The following is a 23054-nucleotide window of genomic DNA, read 5'->3' as shown; positions in this document are numbered from 1 at the left end:
TAGACAGAAAAGCAACACGGTGCATCTCAGATTTTAACAACACCTCAAAAAAACCCCGGGGCCCCACAAAAATCTCTTCAACACATTCCCCTTGTAGCAGGCTGTGCAGCCACTGGCGAATATGGGAAAGCTGGGGGATTCTACCAGTGAAGAAGAGTATCACCGTGCGATCATAGAATACTGAAAAGGAGCGCAAGACAGATTTGGGGTCAACAGTGGCTTCCAAAACATCTTCCGGTGCAGAGTCAGAAAAGGCTTCCTGATTATGTTGAACATAATCACCAAGTAGAGTGTTTGCAAACTCTAGCAAATGCTCCCAGTCAACATCCTGAGAGTCTGTAGAGTCCGAAGCAACCTGCGCATAAGAACGATCCTGATGATCCATTGACGCCTCCGAAGTGTGCTTGGTGCGTTTGCCTGCAGGCTGAAAGTCAGGAGCAGTGGGCGTCTCTTCATTGCACGGAACCATATCATCGGGTTCCTCGGTATCAAAGTCCGGACCAAGCGCTGCCACCGTTTGGTCGATAAAATCCAGGTCCAAGCCGGCCATGGTGTTTTGCTGCGTATACCGGTCAGAGGCTGAACGAAAATCTCACCGGAAGCAGGAATGCACCGGCCGTTCTTCCTCTTCGCAGGCAGAGACGGGCTCGTTCCCGTTGCTGACTCACGCTGTCTCACGCTCTGTGTGGCAACCTGGGGGTGACTGGCTGCTGGCCCTTGGTGGCAAAACGGGCAGATCAGGGCGGACAGCAGGCAGGGGGCGACGGAACGTCCTGGCAGAGGGCGAGCTAGGTTAGGTGAGGTCGATCCTGCGCAGGGTCGGATTGCAGGGCCCCAGCTTCACGCAGGGTCCAGTCGAGCCTGCGCTGCCCTGGGGGAAGGGGCCAGGCGACACGCAAGGCAGGGCGGCGAAAAATCGCAGGGCAGGGCAGCGCAACACGCAGGCAGGTCAGGACGGCGCCCAGGGGACGACGAAGGGCGACGGGGCAGGGGGCAACGAAGGACGCGCAAGGGGCAGCGAAGGGCGACAGGCCAGGGCGGCGCGCAGGGTGGCGCAACGGGCGTCCGAAGCAGGCGCTTGTTCTTTTTTTCTTTTTTTTTCGTAAAAGGTAATTGTATTAATTACGAAAAAAGTACAAGATTACATGATTACACGAGTACAAGAGACACGAGGGCCGTAGGCCAACGTGTGGGAAATCCCCGGACTAGGGTACTAAAAGGTTACACCAATCATGGCAAGGACCCAGAGGCAATTGCCAAATGCCAGGAATGCAAATCCTCCCGAGGGAGCAAGTCAGAGTGCCTGATAAGATCTAGCTGCCAATGCAAGAGCCCTTTAAGCCTTGCAATATGTCGTGGTACATTAGAAGCCGAATCAAAGAGAAAAGCATTTCGGGTGGTCAGAATGTGCCAGCATCCCCAGTATCTGAAAAAATGGAATAGGATCTTCATATGTAACGGTGGCGGTGTGGGATACTTCGGGCGCACAAAAACCCAATCGAAAGGAGTCAGTGAGGACCCCACCACCGCGTGCCAGATTTGCGACAAGAGTGACCAGATATTCTTGGCGAGCGGGCAAGAAAGAAAACGATGTCGGGCCGATTCCGCCGAAGTGGTGCAGAAGAAGCAATTGCCATTCGAGATTCGACGCTTGGAAAGGGTCGAGGCAAGAGGAAGACCACCAATCATTACCCGCCACAGAAAGACCTTGCATTTGAAAGGTGTCTTATTTTGCCATCCCTCCATCAGCGTTGCCTGCCACCATGACAGTGATTTCCGCAGGCCCCAAACAGTATTAACTTTCACACCCAGCCATTGGTGATCTTTAATGAGAAGATGATACACCTGATTAGTAGAGGCCTTTTCCAGACTCAACCGGCCTGCAAGGTCCCAGTCCTGCCAAGGGCGATCCATAGCCAGGGCAGGAAAGGGTTGCCTACCCTGAAGTTCCGAGGAAAGCTTCCCCCATAAATCACGGTATCCGCACGGGATCCTGAAAAGTCTCCCAGCAGTCCGAAACGATGCCAGGACATTGCGAGTAGCAAGGGTAGCATCCGCAATCGAAGTCACACCCAAATGGGCCATGCGGTTAAATCTTGGTCTAAGCTGATATTTATCTTCCCATGAAAGTAATCTGGATACTGCCAACAATTCCAGCTGAAAAGAATTAGTCTGCACCCGGTCCCCTACAGGATGCCAACGGGCCTTTTGGAGCACCACTTTCCAAGAGCCGACCAAGTGCAGTAACAAAGAGGAAGAGGGACAGGAAAATCGAGAGTCAACATTAAGGACATGCCACCATGAGGCCCGAAGCCGTGTGTTACCCTGGCGGAGCCCGCTGTCCTCAAGAAAATAACGGGCTATGATGGTCCACGGGTGATGATCCACACACATGGCACGAAACAGAGACCAACGAAGAGCCAGCATATGAGTTTCTGCATCCAAAATAGCTCCACCACCCATGCGCTTAGGGGTACATGCATGTGACCATGAAATCCAGGAAATGCCTGCCTGCAGTGAATCTTTCTTCCATAGCATGAAACGAATGGGATGAGTGAGAGCCTTCAAAGTAGTGGGCGTCCATGGCAGTAATGGCAGGAAATACGTCAGCATTGGTAGCATAATTGTCTGAGCCACTTTGAGGCGGACATGGAACGGCCAGGCTTGCGACTTCCAATACATAAACTTCGCGGCCAGTTTGTGTGAAATCCACTCCAGCAGGTCCTTTGGCCGTACATCCACCCCCAATGGGTATCCAAGTTGCCTGACAATTGAGCCGCGGGAAACCACCTGGCCCTGCCAGCCTAATGACTCTAAATCAGGCTCCGTGCAACTGAGAATGGCTGACTTGAAGGCATTGATGCGAAGACCAGAAGCTTGACCAAAGAGCGTCCAAACATCTAATGCCTTGCGAATGTTATCCCTGTCCGCCTGCAAAATCATAAAGGAGTCATCAGCCAAAGATTGGCTAATGAAGTGCTGCCCCAAAGGAAGAGATAACCCTGCCAGCTAGGCAGAAGCCGCCATGGAGGATAACATTGAAAGGACCGGGTGAGTCGCCAAGGCAAAGAAGAGAGGACTCAAAGGGCAGCCCTGTCTGAGAGAGCGTGCAAGGAGAAATGGCTCTGTGACCCCACCATTAAGCATAACTCTTGAAGAAGCCTCAGTACTAATGGTGTAGATCAATCGGGACATGTGGATACCAAAGCCCATAGCAGACATAAGATCTGCAAGGAAAGACCAGTCCACACAGTCAAACGCCTTTTCCAGGTCCAATTGAATCAAGACCACTTGCTGATTGGAGTGCCGCACATAATCAATAGCCATTTGCACATTTAAGATATTGTGCAAAATGTTGCGTCCCTTAATGAAACCATATTGGAGAGGGTGTACAAGAGCTAGGAGGTGCTTGTGAAGCCGATTTGCGAGCACTTTGGAAAAGATTTTATACATCACGCCCATCAACGAAATTGGTCTCCAGTGTTGCAGCTTTGACGGCGAAGGGACCTTGGGGATCAGTTTGATAAGGCCTTCTTTCCATGAAGAAGGCATGACCCCTGTTTCCCAAACCTGCTGGAACATGACCACCAATGGCTTTACCAACTGCGTGGCCGAGTGCTCAAAAAATTCATTAGTGAGACCATCCCAACCAGGACTTTTATCTTTAGGCAGGTGCAACAAAACATCCATAACCTCCTCTTCGCAAATATCCGCCTCCAAAGAGGCTTGCATGTCAAACGGAACCTGCTGGTGGACCAGCTGATAGAAGACCGAGCGGGCATGCGTAACCTAGCTAGACGGCAAGGAAGAAGAACCAAAAAGATCCATAAAATAATTTCTGCACATATTGATAATGGTCTACGGATCAGTGACCATACGACCTTCCGAATCCTGAAGTCGAGTCATATTTTCGCGAGCCGGAGAAGCATGCAAGGCGCGAAAGAACTTATGAGACTGGCAGGCACTATCTTGCAATGTGTCAGTCAAGTTATGCAGCTTGGCCTGCTGATAAGATTTCAAGCTAAATACTTGAATAAGATGGGCCAAACGTCGTTCCAGTGACAGCAGAAAATCATCATCTGGGGAATCCAGGAGCAAGGAACGGACCAAGGCCAGTAAGTCCTCTGCTGCAAGTCGACGTCAGTGACAAAGAGAGGCATTGTGAATCCCATACTGCCGAGCAACCCGCTGCACATTAGAGAGCAGGCGTGCAAACGAAGCCAAGCCCTCAGAGGCGAAGTCCAATAAGAACCTCTCAATCAGTTGCTGCATATAACCCTGAAAAATTGGATACTTCAAATAAGAGGAGTTGAAGCGTAAAGGGAGCTTATCCAGCATCTGCATAAAAGGTGCATTAGATTGTGCCCGCATCTCAAGCTGGAGGGGAAAATGGTCCGACAACGCATATTGCTGCAAGACCTTCATCTCCAGCATCTCGGGAAGAAAATCATCCCCCTGCATGATATACATTATGTCCAACCGCGACCACGTGGTTGCGTATTGTGCGGAATGAAAAGTAAAACCTGAAACAAAAGGATGAAGCCACGACCAAAGATCTTGCTTAAGTACGTGCAAAGCAAAGGAGTTCCACACCCGGTTTTCTGGCGTATCCATTACCGAATGCCCTAAGGTGGACTGAGAAGAGTCAACACACATATTGAAATCTCCCATCAAAAGCCCTCTGCGGCCAAGTGCCATGGAGCCCTGCAAAGTCGACCATAGATCCCGTCGGGATGCGGGATCATTCGGAGCATAAAGTCCCAGCAACCATAAAATCTCGCCTTCAAATAGGACTTCGATTACCAGAAAGCGGCCCTGCACATCATTTTTAACAAGAACAGGCTGGTATTTCTCATGAACAATCATCAGCACGCCCGAATAATGCTTAGCATGTGTCCCTGCATAGAACAGACGGAATCCACGACAATCCACAACTTTTCCTGCCTCACCGTGACTTTTGTGCTCCACTGCACACAATACATCCCACTGATTCTCATGCAAGACAGACCACATGGAATGTTGCTTATGGCGAGAGCAAATGCCTCGCACGTTCCACGTGGCAATCTTCATATATTTTCAAAAAAAGGAAGTTAGGAACGAGGCGCCTGTTGCCTCGAGTGCACCTTTTCCGCGAGGGCATCCAGGACACCCTCATCCAGAAAATCAGCCAATACTGCAAATGAATTCGGGCGACCTGCTTTAGAAGTAGAAGGGAAATCCACTACCTTGGGAGTAGGGCGGGGATAACGCCTATCCCAAGGTGTAATCACATTGCCTTTTGCATCAAACGCCAGCTTAGAAGGTGGGCCCTTGGGGCCCTCGGAATAGACTTTCCTTGAAGACGGATTACGGGGGGCGGACGGGGCCATGGTACGCGCAACCTGCTGTGAGGTGACCATGTCTTTCCTGCGTGTGTACGTGCGCACGGAATCCAGGGAAGCATTAGGCCCAGGATCTACCAGACCTACGTCCAACTTTTTACCTTTTTTTTGTCGTGCCTCAATCCAGTCAGAGCTAGGAGAAACCAAACCCCGGACCTGTTGTTTACCTTTATCCATGACAGTAGGTGGCTGAAGGGTCTCCTGTGTCTGGGCATCAAGCACCATGTCATCCTTGGGCTGCAGAACCTGCGCCTCCTCAGAAGACGGTTGCCGTTCCGGGCATTCAGCTACAAAATGCCCTAATTTACCACATGAAAAGCAGTGCCCGGCAAAATTGCCCCATTTCAGGCGAAAATGCAAAGGATGCATGCCAGAACAATTGAGGCGAAGCCACGCGGGCCTTTTCCTGGCCGTATCCCATAACATGCATAAACGGTTTCGGTTCATAGCCCTGAGGCTTGGGGGAACCAGCACTGTGCCCACAACCGCCATCGCGTCTTTCAACAATGGCCAATATACCGCTGGACAATTTTCCACTTCCACCCACACCGGGCATTCTCGTTGAAGCAGACGCTGGAAGTCAGCCATAGGGCGCCATGGTACCACATGGACCAAGCGGCGATCAAAGAATAGTGGCAACTTGGACAGGAGCTCAGCTCGATGCGATTCCGATTTCAACAGCACCTCATAAAAGCCGCGAGGTCCAAGGAAGATCTCCTCAACATACTCCCCTTGCAATAAATGGTGCATCCACTGGCGAATATGTGAGAGCACTGGGATCCTGCCGGTGAAAAAAAGTATAACTGCACGGTCATAAAACACCGAGAAGGACCGCAAGACTGATTTTGGGTCCACCGTGGCTTCCAGCACATCATCCGCAGCCGCAGCAGAGAAGGTTTCATTATTATGCTGGACATAATCGCCAAGCAGAGTATTGGCAAAGTCCAGCAAATGCTCCCAGTCTATTTCCTGTGAATCCACAGGTTCAGAGGCAACCTGCGCATAGGAACGGTCTTGAGGACCCATTGGCTCATCTAAAGTGTGCTTAGAGCGTTTGCCTGCAGGCGGCAGTTCAGAACCCGGAGGCGGCTCCTCCGTGCATGGCACCATATCCTCCGGCTCCTCTGTATTGGAATCAGGGCCAAGGGCTGCCACCGTCCGGTCGAGAAAATCCATATCCAGGCCAGCCATACTGCTGTCTTCTCGCTTTCGCTCGCTCCCTCGCTCTCTCTCTTTCTCGCTCTGTGCAAGTCCCGCAGACCTGCAAGATCCGGGAACCACCCGACTGTTGTGGTCGCGAAGGTAGGCAGAAACGAACAGGATACTAGGCGGCGCCTGCAAACTGGTCCGCAGGACGGAGGATCACGGAGACGATGTGAACGACGAGGCCAGCTGAATTGCACACAGGTCTGGGGACGCCCAGGACACCAGAATCGCAGCGCGTGATCAGGGGGGCAGCAGATCCGCCATCACGAAGCAGCGCGCCACGACTTCCCTCTCTCTCTCTCTCTCTCTCTCTCTCTCTCTCTCTCTCTCTCTCTCTCTCTCTCTCTCTCTCTCTCTCTCTCTCTCTCTCTCTCTCTCTCTCTCTCTCTCTCTCTCTCTCGGCGGACAGGTCGAACAGCGGGTAGGTTGGATGGCGAGTAGGGCCGACGCGCAGGTCCGGCGGCGTGCAGGTGCAATGGCGGACAGGTCGAACAGGGGCGGGTCGGATGGCAAGCAGGGGCGACGAGCAGGTCCGACGGCGTGCAGGTCTGCAGGGGCGGCGTGCAGGTCCGACGGCGACCCAGACCCGTAGGTCTGACGCCCGATGGCAGGCAGGCGTGATGGCGGGCAGGGCCGACGGGTCAAACGACCGACGGCAGGGCATCACGAGCAGGCGGCGACATCTCTCTTCTCTCTCTCTCTCTCTCTCTCTCTCTCTCTCTCTCTCTCTCTCTCTCTCTCTCTCTCTCTCTCTCTCTCTCCCTCCCTCCCAGGCGCTCGTTCTCTCTCTCGCTCTCTCTCTCTCTCTCTCTCTCTCTCTCTCTCTCTCTCTCTCTCTCTCGCACCTGCAGGCGGCGACGGGCTGCCCTGGACGAGCAGGAGAGGCAGAGAAATCGCTGCCGCAGTCAGGTCACGGACAGGTTCGCGTTCGCCATCGCCATCGCCATCCTGTTGCGCGCCATCGATTCTCATTTCTCTCTCCCGATTCTCTCTCTCTCTCTCTCTCTCTCTCTCTCTCTCTCTCTCTCTCTCTCTCTCTGTGAATGCATGAATTCCTCTCTCCAACCTCCAAAAACGTTTTGTAGTCTTGCATGGAAAATTTCGCCAAGTGGCAACCTTCTAAACTCATTTTTTAGCATTATCTAGCCATTTAATTAATTTTCAGAATTCAACACTTCTAACCTTGCCCAAAATTAAACGTACCCATCCATAATTAAATTGGCTAGGCCACTTGCAACTTGAAGTGGTCCCCAACCTCTGTTGACCCTTAGGCTAGCATTAATTAACTAATTAATGCTAGCCCCTAGTGTCACCATTGATACTTATTGGCCTATTAACTGTCCAAGGTCAAAACTGACACCAACTAGCCTAGTTAGCATTACTTATCACAGCTTTTGCCTTTGGCATCCATTGCATCCTCGAGGTCCTTGGCCTATTACCATAAAATAACTGCCATGTGCATCACATGTGCTAAACAACCTTGCACATTGTTATTGGCAAGATTAAAACATCTAAAAAATTTCACATCCCCGTGACAACTGGTCAAGGGGAGATACTTATCACAGTAATTTCATGCATTCTCTCATCTCATAGGATATTCCCCAATGCACCACACCATAAAACCATTGTATTGTTAAGCATAAGTAAGGAAGTTTCAAATGAGACATGAGATGTACCAATGAGACATGAGTTGTACACCTAGAAATTTAACCACCCAACATGGTCCTCTAACAAAGAGAACATGTGGATGTTGAGGTGAATAAAGCATGAGGTCAAAACTTGATAATTTATTTTTTGTAGAAAGATTTGGGTGTGCAAATGCTTGAGAACCTCATTGAAGTGTGAATGATTCTAAAGATCTTGATTTCTATTGGCAAAGGGGGATATTATGTACCTTGAGTTCTGCAAGCTCTATGCACGATCCTATGCTGGAAGGAAGAGATGAGAACGCATTGTTTGAGCAATTCAACCTAGTATGTCACAGACAGGAGAATTACACACGTGTGGCACATGTAATACAATCAAATTGCACACTTTATTACTAATGTAAAATTCAACATCCGGGCATCTTGTAGAATTGAAGTTCTGAGTGGAATCAGACTGTTACTTTAACATTCGCTTAAGCGCACATACCTAACTAATGAAGTTGCTGAGCCAATCTCTGCTGGTAGTTCAGATAGCTTGTTACCGGATACATCAAGGTTTTTCAGCAAGATCAACCTGAAACTTGAAGTTGAACCCTTTCATTGTTGGAAGACATCAAAGTTAAAATCAAAATGTTACAATACATAAAGAATTATTTGGACCTGCCAATGGAGGGTGGTAATGATGACAACTGATTATAGCTGACATTGAAAACTGTCAAGGATGTTAAGTTTCCAATTTCCTCTGCCAATTCTTTGATATTATTATGAGCCAGTAACAGCTTTTGCAGCTCCACTGCCTAGCAGGACATTTCAAACAGCATGCAATTCAGTAGCTCTTTAAATCAAAATTGATTTGTTCACTTAAATTTTTCATCATACTATCTGCTATAGATTTCGTATTCAATGTTCTTTACAATACAAAATTCAAATCATAGAAATGTAGGCAGCAACATATTATCAATTTCCACCCTGTACTTTTAGGATAAATTGCATAAAGCAAATGTACAATTGCATTCAGGGCCCCCGGCAGAGCTCTTAAATTTGCTGAGAAGAGTCTCAATAAGCAACCTCAGAGTTTTTCCACACTCCCACAAGACATATATACTGTTATGAAATTTTTTGTCGAGGTACTTTTGTTTTGTCAATTCAAACAAAACCAAGAGTGTCAAGAAGACACATCAAACTCCAGGATAATTCAGGTGGTAGATGTTTCCTGTTCTCAAATCTTTCCTTCACGACAATATCATCATTGCCTCTTCCTCGCATGCCTGTTCCTTGAATGGAAAGAGATTGTGTTCTAAAACCTAGGGAGAAGTACAAAAAGTGTTAACACTGTATCAAACCTATAGAAAGTAACTGTTTTACCAGACAATGAAGCCAAAAAAAAAAGGATGTACACAGATCTAGACTCTTCTTTTTTTTTCAATGGTTCTTATTATCATCCATATACAAAAGCAAAGGTATCACAGTGAGGAACCCTATGCTACAGTCTAGAGTTTAAAGTAGTGGGTATACAAGTTCCAGCAGGAATAATCTTTTCTCCTGTAACTGAAAATTAGGCTATTATGATCATGCCCTACTGCTACCACTACACAGCACATAGCCCAGAAATTCAGCCAAGAAGAGGCTATGATTTCCTAACCTTGGCAAATTTTTGACCTGCAGCACAGCAAAATGGAGATGAATGATGAAAAACAACAAGAGTGCATCCATTAAAAAGTGTGGAAATCATGCAACCCTCTCAAATGAAGAGGACATCCTTTTTAGTATTTCAACAAGATGATACAAATCACCAGCTCTTCAAAAAATCCCATATATCCAAAACCCAGCCTCCAGAATTGTCAGAATGTAGTATATGAAAGGGGACATAAATGGTGAAAAGCAATGAGGTGATGAGCATGGAAATATAGGGCAAGTAGAAGTATAACTTGCAAGAAGGTATAAAAAGCCCAAACACCCTGCAATCTTTTAGTGTACCTTTTTAGTTTTTCAACAAGATGATACAAATCACCAGCTCTTTAAAAAATCCCATATATCCGAAACCCAGCCTCCAGAATTTTCAGAATGTATCATACAAAAAGAGAAATAAATGGTAAAGAGCAATGAGGGTATTCACTGATGAGCGTGGAAATATAGGGCAAGTAGAAGTATAACTTGCAAAAGGTATAATAAGCCCAAACACCTTGCAATCTTTTAGTGTACTAAAGGCCAATGTGACCAAAGAGACCAATGATGAATGCCGTCAATAAGAGATGGGTCAGCGAGATGATCTTAGATTGTGTGTACAGTACACAAGGCTATTTTAACATTGTCCTTTGCTCTTCTCTAGTCAATCAAGTCATTTGAGTCTCATTGTCGCTAAGCTCACTCCCTCTCACAGTCAGTCCCTCCCTGCCCATAGAAGCTTCTACTGATGCTGCTAACTGCACCCATTGACTCTTACTTCTGCCCTAGTCAGGCTCCTCCAGATCTGGAATGGAAGAAGAAATAGAGTGACAATACTTTGTCAAATTACTCAAATGGAAGACCAGATACATCTTCCAAGCAGCCGGCAGCTCCAACCTGTAGGCAACAACATCAACCTTCAAGAAAATGCAAAAAGGCCCCTTCTTACATGGCCCGAGCTATGTTGAGATCTCTCTCTCAATGTGCTCCACACATTATTTTTGAATCTCTCTATAGTAGACCCACAGCCTCTTGCAGAAGATGTATTGTCATTGATTCTCATGAATTTTCTTTGCCTCTTTTTGTCTTAACTTGTTTCGGCATTTGATCCATGTAGGTATAAAATGTTCAAACCCACTTGTTGTCATCCAAGGAGGAGAAATTGAAAGAAAAGATTGCACCGCAGAAGATATTAGCAAATACAATACAAGAAAGAGAACATGAGACACTAGGATTCCTGTTATATCAGACTAAAGATATAATTGATGACTAACGATTTTGATAGTCCCACAGCTCCTTGCAAAAGATGATTTTCCCATCAATAATTATCAGGTTTCTTTCTTTGCCTCCTTTTGTCTTTCTTGACTTGTTTCAGCATTTGATCCATATCAAAAATAAAATGTCCAAACAACAACTGTCAGCATCCAAGGGGGAAACTTAAAAGAAAGCGTTGCATACCAATAGACAATAGCAAACACAAGACATGAGAGAGAGCAGGAGAGACTTAAAATTCCTTTTTATTAGATTGGATATAATTGATGACCAACAACTTTATCCCCCCATGCACTCCTACAAGCTTTGAGATTTGCCAGTCACATGAGAAGCAAAATGGAACGAAGACAAGAAACAGGGAATGCGGAATGGGGAGGGATTGCTATCCATTCTGACTACACAGTCACATGGAATGGAATGGGGGACAAAAAGAAGCAACTATCCCCACAATCCTCAAGCCCAAAAATGATCATCCCTTGTGACTATGCTCAGATTTGGGACGTTGGATGGAGCACTCAAATGCAAGACATGTGAGTGCCCAATAGTTAGACAATGCACTCCACATTTACACAGAATGTTAGAGTTCAGCGGCCAGGCAGTCATAGATGCATGTGGGCAGTCTGATTGGAGACAGACAGGAAAGGAAGACTTGGTCACTAGCAAGACCGTGAATATTTAGTCTTGCAAATGGAGCTATGAGTTGCATCAGCATAAAGCAACCTATTATTCCTTTATCTCATGCTGAGGTATAGTATAGAGGAGCAAAATTGGCATTTCATATTGTCAACATGAGGGTGTAAACTGTACAACAACCACAAAGAGGTACACTACCACTTCATCAGCGAACTGGTTTTGGTTGGAAAGGAAAACTGAAGATCAAATACCTCATATCTTTATCAATCACTGGATAGAAACAAGCTTCAACATTTCAAGAAGCTGCTTGAGGTACCTAGGGTACTGAAAAAACTCTTACTTTGATATTTCACTAACCGTAGACTCTTTCATAAATCATTGTCTATTCTCAACCATTTCATGATACATCACACTTGCTGAAAACGAGAAAAATTTATCAGTTGGTGAAGCCCCATTCTCGGCAGGGCATTACGTCCTCATATTGTGATGCCTAATTTTCTCGTCCAATCTACACCAAGACTGTAACAAAATCCCAAAGGTCACAGTTGTCGAGGAGGCATTCCATGTTGCACAACTATAGAGGGTAGTCCGTCCCATCCCGCTTATCGGATGCGGAGAAAGAGGGTACAACTGGCACCTGCTTAGGAGATGCCATTAATGCCAATCGAAGACTAGAAGCCCCAGAAAAATACAACGGGAAAGAGTAATAAGATGGTGGTCCGATCTGAAAGATCCTGAACCACACAATCCCCCATAGCATACACGTCATCCATAGATGTCCTTCAATAAAGTACCTGCAAGAGAACAAAAGAAGATGCTTCCACTAGAATAAAGGTGACCAATAAGAGGCGTCCTCGGGATAATCAAGGTCCGTGGGGCCACGATACAAAAGAAGATTGATTGAGTCAAAGTAGACGGGGAGCATCCAATGCCAAAGGGAACACGCAATGCTGAGTAGAAAAAGGGAGCAATAAATGTAGAGGGAAACAAGTCTTCAACCTGTAAACACAACCAATCCAAGGGCTGGTCAAGGACCAGGAGTACCCGAAAAAGGTATACCTGCAATTAACACAAATCTACCCTGCTGGCCTGAAAAAGAGGCTGCCCAGAACCAAAAACAAGTCGCCCTAGTCAACAAAGATCAGCCAGTATGAGAACACAGCAAAGAAAGAAATTTGTCCGCCTGTAAACAAGCCACAGCAAAGAACAGGTACCGCCCAGCCTGCAAATGTGCCGCCTAGGAGGACTAATGTCTTGCCTATACAAAACACAGAGATACAAGGGCTGCCTACACAAAAACGCAAGTAATGCAAGGCCTCATTCTGCAACACCTGTACCGAGGGCTACTTGCAGAAAACACAGGTCTGTTTTGGTGTCGCCTAGTCTGTTTGACACCGCTCAGGTGCAGTAATGGTGGCACCCAGCCTGGTAGAGGCCACTTAGGAGCAAAACGCAAAATCTTCCCTGATAAACGCAGCCAAAAAACAAGCAGGAAACAGGCCACCCTACCCTGTTTGACTCCTAGCGCAAAGTCTACAACACATGAGGATGACACCTAGCAAGTTTTGTTAGGGACAGCACACTCCTCTTTGAGATCTCAAGCTCCCACGTGTGGCTCTAATACCAAGTGAGAGTGCACAACGGAAAGAGGAAAGTGAACACGGAGAGGAGACAAAGAGAGAACGCAAGAGAGAGAAGGAATAATGTAACTACAATGGTTGAACGTATAAGGCTGCAATAGTCAACCCCAACATGCAATAGTCAACCCCAACATGTCAGTATGGGCACCAAACGGTAGCACAAGGATGAGAGAATGAAGAGGGCTCGCTAATCACGAAGGATCAATGATGGATAATGGATAATAAAAGTGGGAGGGCAGGCTGCCTATATACAGGCAAAATGATGGAAAACCCTAAACGTAGTCAAACCCTTAAAAAATAGACAAAACTGCACAAAAAGAAATGCACTAATGTGATCTCCATCTAAAGTGTCTAAAACACATAAAATGACAAACAAATACAATGTCAAAGCTCTTAATGTCCTTGTCATTGAGGCTCACAACAAGGAGATGACCACGCAAGACACACACATGACTACTAACAGATCCCACGCTTGTTCCATACGAGGTTATCCGCTCATGGAAGGCTCAAAATGTCTCCACTATTATTGAGCTAATGTAAGGTCTATTACCTAAATTTCATTCACAACTTCAATATTTTGACTTAGCATCCGAGCATTGGGCACACTTGACTAACCACTATGCGGCTTGAGATAGAACCCGTTGCATCAATCTAGATCATGAGCTCCAAAACTTTAAAATCGCTAACCATGATGACTTGAAAGTCAAACTGGTTGAGTATCAACACTTCTCGCCAAGTTCTCTACCACGGGGGCTTCTAAGTCCTCCGATGATGAGGTCACATTGTTTTTAAACAAGTTGTGGAGGAAATACTTTCATTTGTGCAACACGTGATCTCACAGCCTACCATGCCCACATTCTATGAATTTGAGTGTTAGCTACTGCATTACGCTCGGCTGTTCAATTGGCTTCATAGTTTGACCTCTACAAAAGGGGTTCTCGTTGCTTCTTCTCAAAAGGGGTAGCAAGGAAAGGGTAAACAAAATCAAAATTTTCATCAAAATCAAAACCAAACTAGTGAGACCCAAGGAAACTCCTTGTCATCTCTAAATACTTGAGAAGGCAAACAACTTCTTTGAATCTATTGTAACAAAGGCAGCTAGGGTTGGCTAATTTCTTGGCATGCTATGCTTTACTTTGAGGAACCAAGATGGAACATTTGATCATCTACCAATGTTTATTGCTTCTTCAAGTGAGGCTTAATAAAGTTCTTCTAGATAGAGTAGTTGACAACGATCAATTTGATATTGAGGATGAACATGGATGCATTCTTCTAGGTTCATTATACCTAAGGTTCAATACGACTCTTAAGTCTATCAAGGCCCTCTTTCTAGCTAAATCACAATCAAGCTGCAATAGCAATTTTGCATTTCCATCTATACGTGATCTATTAACATATAGATCAATCATCTTTTTTTTTTAAGGGATCGGTGGCTGTCACACTTTGTAAAGGCTCATTTTGGAACTTACAACTCATTACAAATTTCCATTGCTTACCCAATGAATACCCTATTTCACAAAAGCAAGCGCAAATTTTTCAAAATGACACAGGAGATTATTGACTGAACCATGCAGCAATTGTACCTCTCAAGAATCACTCTTGATCAATGACTCTTTGACAACAATAAGCTATATTTAAAGCAACAATAGATACCCAATTTGAAAGTAGTTAAAAGAAAGAATCAAACACGCTATGAAAGGGACTCAACGTGGCAAACCAATCAATGGACCTGGACAAGTGCTCACAATGCATGCACACCTTTGGGAGACGAGTGCCTCTTGTCTCCCACAATAGCCCAACCCACATACTAAATTATACCATCTCATGTTGAAAGCCCGAAACTGTTGGAGTGCGCGGGTAGCGGAAGCGTGAAGATTTGCAGCAGAGAAGTGAGCAGGTGAGTGAGAGTGAGAGACAGAGAGAGTACGAGCTGATTTGGGTGTACCAACAATGTGTTGGTACACAAAGAATAAAATGTATTTATACTTAGGGCCCATAAGGGTGCATTCACATGTACAACATAACAATACACGTGTAAAATACACGGAGGTGAATAAAGGACCTTTACATCCCAACAACCTCCCACTTAAAGGTCCGGAGTGAACCTTTAACCAACTCCTACTAGTCGTATGCAATGCTCATGCTGAGCCTTGCCTAGACTTTTAGTGAGAACATCTGCAGGGTTGTCCTGTGTTTTGATCTTGGTCAATGTGATTAGACCATCTTCCAGAATCTGTCTGATAAAGTGATATCGCACATCAATATGCTTTGTGCGTGAATGATACATGGCATTTTTAGCCAGATACACAACACTCTGGCTATCACATCCCAACACTGGAGTACTCATAGACACACCGAGATCCTTTGCGAGTCTGCTCAACCATATAGCTTCCTTAGAAGCTTCAATAGCTGATATGTATTCAGCTTCAGTAGTACTCAGTGCTACGATGTTATGCAACCTAGAGCACCAAGAGACGGCCCCTCCAGCAACTGTAAAGACATACCCGCTAGTGGACCTGCGAGTGTCTAAGTCACCTGCCATGTCTGCATCACAATAACCCTGCAGATTAAGTGCACCCTGCCCATAGCAAATACATTTTCTTTGTGTACTCTTTAGATATCTAAGAATACACTTGACAGCCTCCCAATGAGGTTTGCCAGGATTTGACATAAACCTGCTGACAACTCCCACTGCATGAGCAATGTCTAGACGAGTAGCCAACATAGCATACATAAGAGAGCCACAAGCTAATGCATAAGGGACTCCCTTCATAGCATTGGCTTCCATGTCATCTTTTGGGCTGTTGGCTTTACTAAGCTTAAGGTATGGAGGTAAGGGTACTCCGAGAGGCTTAGCTTTAACCATGTTAAATCTGTCCAGTACCTTTTCAATGTACTTTTCTTGAGATAAGAACAGCAATTTCTGCGTTCTATCCCTATGAATCCTCATGCCCAATATATGCTCTGCATTCCCCAAATCTTTCATGGAAAAAGCTGATTTCAGCTGATCTTTGAGAGCATCCAAGCTAGTCTTTCTCTTCCCAACTAGCAACATATTATCCACATACAAAACAAGTATGATAGGGCTGCCATCTGTATCCTTTTTCATATACAAACAATGATCTGCATGGCTGCGTGTAATGCCATGAGAGAGCATAAAAGTGTCAAACTTTTTGTACCACTGCCGTGGTGCTTGTTTCAGCCCATATAAGCTGCGTTTTAGTTTACACACCAACTGCTCTTTTCCAGGAACTACAAAACCCTCGGGCTGTTTCATGTAGATCTCCTCATCAATGTCACCATGCAGAAAAGCTGTTTTCACGTCCATTTGGTACAACTCTAAATCCAATACAGCAGTGAGAGCAAAAAGCACACGTAGTGTGGTCATCTTCATGACAGGTGAGAAGACCTCCTCGAAGTCAATCCCTTCCTTCTGTGCATACCCTTTGGCAACCAATCTTGCCTTGTACTTGGGTTTCCCATCAACTGTCTTTACTTTGTAAACCCATTTGTTTGGAAGAGGCTTTCTTCCTTTGGGCAACGACACAAGATCCCAAGTATCATTAGCATACAGAGATTTAATCTCTTCCTGCATAGCTAGCTCCCACTTCTTGCTGAATTTGCATGACTTGGCCTCTTTATATGTCAGAGGCTCACCCTCATCAATAAGCATCACATAATGCAAAGAGGGGTCATACCTATGTGGCTGCCTTCTTAGGCGTATAGACCTGCGTACCCAATGATCTACATTCTCAGAAATCGGATCTACATCTGGAGGCATGTTATTTTCAGCATTTATTGGCTGCTGTAAGCCATTTTCAGCATGCTGTTCATGCTGTACAGCACCTTCATTTTCATTTCCAGCACCTGCATTTTCATAATCAGCAAGTCTATCTTGCTGTCCATGACCTCCCTGTGCTTCTATTTGCTGTCCATCATCATCTGGCTCAAAGATAACCGGCTAATCATCAATTTCAGCCTGTGGTACAACACCATGACGCTCATCATTTGAAGTAATAGGTGGCTGCAAATTCTGAAATTTGACCTTTTTCATGTCTTCATCAAAGGCTAAAGTACTTTTCAGCAACTTTGCCTCATTAAACACAACATTATGGCTGCGAACAATTTTCTTAGACTGAGGTAGCCACACTCTATAGCCAAATTCACCCTCATCACCATAGCCCATGAAAATGCCTTTGGTGGATTTCGGGTCAAGTTTATTCCTCAGCTCATTTCTAACATGCACAAAAGCATCACAGCCAAATATTCGTAAATGGTCATATGAGGCCGGTTTGACAGACCAAACCTCCTCAGGGATGCCATTATTTAAGGACCTGTTTGGAGAGCGGTTGCAAATGTGAACCGCGGTTTTAAGTGCCTCTCCCCAAAATTCATGAGGGAGATTAGCAATGGACAGCATGCACCGCACTCTCTCACATAGGGTCCTATTGTATCTTTCAGCCACACCATTTGAAGAAGGGCTGTAAGGGGCTGTAAGCTCCCTCTTGATTCCATGCAAGTCACAAAAGGACTTAAATTCATTAGATGTGAACTCACCCCCATTATCAGTTCTCAAGCATTTCAACTTTCTACCTGTCTGAGTGGTCATGAATGCATGAAAAGTTTTAAAAACAACAAACACTTCACTTTTCTTTTTCAACAAACAAACCCAAATCTTCCTGGAACAATCATCAATAAAAGAGGCAAAGTATGCAGCACCACCCAACGATTTCACAGGCATGCTACATACATCAGAATGCACTAAGTCCAAGACATTTGACTTACGGGAGACACCAGAGTAAAAGGAATTTTTCATTTGCCTTCCAAACTGACAGTCATTACAAAAATTAAGTTTAGAGCCTTTTCCATCAACCCTCTTCAAAGAGGTACGGACATCAAGTCCTTTCTGGCTCATATGGCCTAATCTCTTATGCCATAACTCCAAATGACAGCCAATTTCAGCAACTGCAAGAAACTTGCCATTCAAAGCGTTACAGTGCAGACAATACAAAGTGCCCTTCTTGGTTCCTTTAGCAATCAGCATGGAACCCCTTTTTAATTTCCACAAACCACCACCAAACAGTGTGGTGTAACCATGCAAGTCAAGCTGTCCAACAGATAGTAAACTCTTCTTGATGCCAGGCACATATCTGACATCTTTTAACACAAGTTCTTGCCCATTATCCAAAGACAAGTGTATGGTGCCAATCCCATCAATGCTGCAAGCATGATTATTTCCAAGGTAAACCTTGCCATAACAGCCTGCATCAAAAGTAGCAAAGCACTCCAAGCATGGAGTCACATGAAAAGAAGCACCATAGTCTACAATCCAAGTCTGAGTGACACCATCATCAACTGACAAAAGTGCATCAATCACATCAGCCTTGGTGATCTGCATATCCTGCATGTAACATACAAGGGCATCATAATCCACTGCACATAATACATCAGCCTCTGCATCTGAGAGCTCCTTTATGACAACACTGGAGGCCACATTGGCCTTTTCCTTGCCTTTGCCTACCTCAGATGCATCTGTCTTTTCCTCTTTCTTCTTTTTGTCTCCTACATTCTTCTTTCTCTCTTGTTCCTTCTTGTAATACCTGCAATCAGGCTTCTTGTGGCCCTTCCGACCACACTGATAGCATGTAACATCACTCTTTTCTTTTCCTTTGCTCTTGCTCCTGCTTCTCTGTCCAGCATTTGCATTTTTCTTTTCAGCCCTGCCTCTAACATTATAAGCTGAGTTGCTGCCTTCTCCACTAGACTTACGTCTAATTTCTTCATTCAAGATCGAACCCCTCACACCATCATATGTGAGATTGGGGTTATTACTGAGAGAAACAACCAAAGTCTCCCAAGAGTCAGGCAATGTCATGATCAAAAAGATCGCCCTCAACTTCTCATCAAAATCCAAATTAGCATCCTTGAGCTGATTTAAAATACCAGTAAATGCACTCAAGTGCTCAGTTGCAGGCTTGGACTCATCCAGCCGCATATTCACCAACTTGCGCATTAAATGCACCTGATTAACAGGTGTGGTGATCTCATAGGTAGTTTTCAACTTCTCCCATATTGCATGACCAATGTCTAAACCCTTAATGTCTATCAAAATGTCATCAATGACACCCATCTTTATATAAGCCACAGCCTTTTTATTGACTTTGGCCCAATTTGCCTCAGACATTTGTGCGGGTTTATCCTTCTGCAAAGCATCCTCACGGTCCTTTAAGAACAATATGCCCTGCATACGATCTTTCCAAAGATCAAAACCCTGACCATCAAACCATTTGATTTCCATCAAACTCTTAATGTCAAAACTGGAAGAAGTTGCAGCCATTTTTATCACAAGTACAAGTGTAAAATGCACTGAACTGCAAGAGCACAAAGCTAAATCAGCAAATACACTGCTGTTCTTGCATAACCAGCAATAATCCTCTGCTGTTTTTACATAAACCAGCCACTGCACAGGCAAATAATGCAGAAATTTATCAAATTCTGCACAAAATCCCAAATTTCCAGGTCCAAATGTGCACAAATGTCAGCCAAACTGACTTAGCTGAGCAAAATTACATCAATACATGAAAAAGCCCCAATTTTTATTGGTCCAATGCCAAGAAATTTTACTCGGATGAGCAAAATTCCAACAAATTTGGCAAAATCCCCAATTTAATTGAGGTCAATGCGCACAATGTCTGCAATTTCTGACACAGATGCCACTGTCAAGCATAAACAACATCAAATCTGGGAAAAGCCCCAAATTTCCAGGCTCAAAATTGCACAAATCTGCAAACTGTGCCTGCGCGCATGAACCGGGGCTTGTGTACAAGTGTGAAAAATCACACAAAAGATCAAATAAACTGTCATGACCTGGTTTTGGAGGTCAAATCTGACTGCCGCCTGTTTGCGTGAGTTGTCGCCTAACGATTTTGACCTGCCGCCTGCAAGGAAACTGTCGCCTCAGCTGTCGCTTCACTTTCGTGACCTGCCACCTGCAGGGAAACTATCGCCTGCACTCCTGTGAGCTGTCGCCTGTAGTCGCCTGGTCAGACACGACCTGTCTTGCTACCTTCTGATGAAAAACGACCTGTCCTCGCCTGCCAGGTCAAAAAACGACCTGTCGATTTCGCGCGAGCGAACACTAGAGATGTCTCGCACGGACTCCGAGGAGCGCGAGCACCTTAGCCGAAGCTCTAATACCAGTTGTTGGAGTGCGCGAGTAGCGGAAGCGTGAAGATTTGCAGCAGAGAAGTGAGCAGGTGAGTGAGAGTGAGAGACAGAGAGAGTACGAGCTGATTTGGGTGTACCAACAATGTGCTGGTACACAAAGAATAAAATGTATTTATACTTAGGGCCCATAAGGGTGCATTCACATGTACAACATAACAATACACGTGTAAAATACACGGAGGTGAATAAAGGACCTTTACATCCCAACAGAAACAACCTCTCGTTAATTGTTCATTTAAATAAGATATATTGAGCCAACATGCACCATGTGCTTTACAAAGGTTACAAAGGCCAACATGGAACCATGGAAACAAGTCATTCCTAAAAATAATAGCCCAATTCTTCACACTGCGGATGGCTGCCCCTGATGGTGCTATACTACCCCTTTCTTGGCTTTACAAATCCTATTCTTCCCAAACCACCTTAAGGAATATCTTTTGATGTAACTCTTAAGTACAGCTTCAGAGTTGAGCCCATAAACTTCTTTCATTTTGTGATACCATCAGGTACACATTTGTATGCACCCACCCCAAAAAAAGAGAGAGAGAGAGAGCTCCATGGTGTTGGCTGCTTCAATTATGAGTGGCATTGCAGGTAGCAACACAATACACAGACTACAAAATGGAGATATATTGAATTATATAATGGTATGGTGTAAGATTTGAACTTGGGTCTGCCAGGTAGGAAGGCCATTAGACCTATCGATTTGATTGCTTGAATTTGGAAAACAAAATCTATAACAGGAGAGAAACTGACCTCCCACCACTTCTCGTCAATGCCAGCAGCCCCCAGTAAGTTATAAACCTGAGGTGGAACCTCACTGCGAATTGACAGAGGAAAAAAGTGAATATAACTATCTTTACTTAATGGATGGAACTGAGGTTCTCATTCTTCACCTACGAATGGATGCTTACACATTCTTCACCTACAAATTAAGCCAGTCCAAGATGACAGCACACAAATGCAACATTCTTCACCTAAGCAAGACGGCAGCACACAAATGCAGCATTCTTCACCTACAAATAGACGAATGTGATGCAAGATGAGAGCATGCAAATGCAGCATTCTCCACCTACAAATAGATGAATGCGATGCAAGATGGCTCACAAAGGCAGCATTCTGTGCATGTGATGCAAGATGATGTCAAAGTGGATGTTCCAACATGCAACATCGACAGTAACAATCAATGCAGGAAACTAGTCATTGATGGCAATGGATCTCCGAGTCCAAGTTGGATGGAGCTACCGTTTCATTGGAGCAGACCTTTGCTTCAATGTGTGTGTATGTGATGTCAATGTTGATGTTCCAAGTGAATACAGCATCAACGGAGACAACCAATTCAGAAAACTAGTCATCAACAGCAGCGGATCTCCGAATCCAAGTTGGATGGAGCGACCGTTTCATTGGAGCTGACCTTTGCTTTAATGTGCGTGTGCGTGATGTCAATGTTTGGTGTTCCAACGTGCGAATACATCATCAACAGTGACAATCAATTCAAAAAACTAGTCATCAATGGCAACGGATCTCCGAATGGAGCTGCTTTTGTGTATGTGTGTGTACGTGTGATATACAGAGAGAGAGAGAGAGAGAGAGAGATAGACAGAGCTCTGTGTACCTAAGAGAGCGATTTGAGAGGTTGAGGGATCCAGAGGCGCGAGCGACTTTCAGGAGCTTGTCCATGGCGACCGATCGTTCCTGCTGCTACTACACACTTTCGGGCAGAAATTCTTTAGTGGAAGTGAGAGACGTCCACTTTGTAGAGTGGGCCTCGTTTTCAGTACCAATTTAATATTTAAACCCGCCGATAAATTTAAAAACATTTTGTGTGTAGCACTGTGGTAGCAACTTTATGACGTGGCACAAGGATATTATTCTTTGTTGGAGTCGAACCAAAAACTTTAAACAAGGATATTATTCTTTGTTGGAGTCGAACCAAAACCTTTAAACAAGGAGACAGGTCATTATTTGAGAAAAAACAGGAAACAGAAAAAAGCAAGTTGAAATTTGGCGGATTTAAGGTCCGACGTCCAAATCTCCCTCATGGATTATGGTTGACGTCCAAATGTGAATGTAGGTCCGAAGTCCGAATCAAGCTGACATCCTCGACGTCCAAATGCGGATTTAGGTCCAACGTCTGAATCAAGGAAAAGCCTTTAACTCCAGCCTCCTCTGACGTCCGATGCTGGTGATCGTTTTCCCGCCACCTCTAGGCAGGAACCATCTCCAAGTGGAGAGCATGCACCCCTTGGACCCCTCGGCCAACACCTCTAAGGGTGTGGTCGAGATGATGCCCCCTCCCATAGGGATTCCCCCTTCTCTTTCTACTCCTTTGGTGATGAGCCCGGCTCCGATCAATCATTGCCCTTCCCCTCAACTTTTCATGA

General features: G+C 45.2%; 1 protein-coding gene across 1 annotated transcript in view; it reads right to left on the bottom strand.

Annotated features, from left to right (window-relative positions):
- The window catches only part of LOC148011201 (plant intracellular Ras-group-related LRR protein 6-like), a 138068-nt gene extending 115645 nt beyond the window's left edge, over positions 1–22423 (bottom strand). Inside the window, exons 1-5 of the mRNA XM_087670502.1 lie at positions 22286–22423; positions 21427–21490; positions 8894–9030; positions 8721–8807; positions 8482–8557 (exon numbers count right to left, since the gene is read on the bottom strand). Of these exons, the coding sequence (XP_087526628.1) occupies positions 8482–8557; positions 8721–8807; positions 8894–9030; positions 21427–21490; positions 22286–22350 (429 nt within the window). The 5' untranslated portion in view covers positions 22351–22423. The remainder of the gene's footprint in view (positions 1–8481; positions 8558–8720; positions 8808–8893; positions 9031–21426; positions 21491–22285) is intronic.
- Between the last annotated feature and the right edge of the window lie 631 nt (positions 22424–23054).

The sequence above is a fragment of the Lygodium microphyllum genome, chromosome 28 (assembly GCF_053477565.2).
Source record: "Lygodium microphyllum isolate KBCC chromosome 28, Lygodium_microphyllum_v1.1.10, whole genome shotgun sequence".
Classification (NCBI taxonomy): Eukaryota; Viridiplantae; Streptophyta; class Polypodiopsida; order Schizaeales; family Lygodiaceae; genus Lygodium; species Lygodium microphyllum.
Note: the sequence above shows the minus strand (reverse complement) of the source record. Positions and strands in the feature narration are given on the sequence as shown.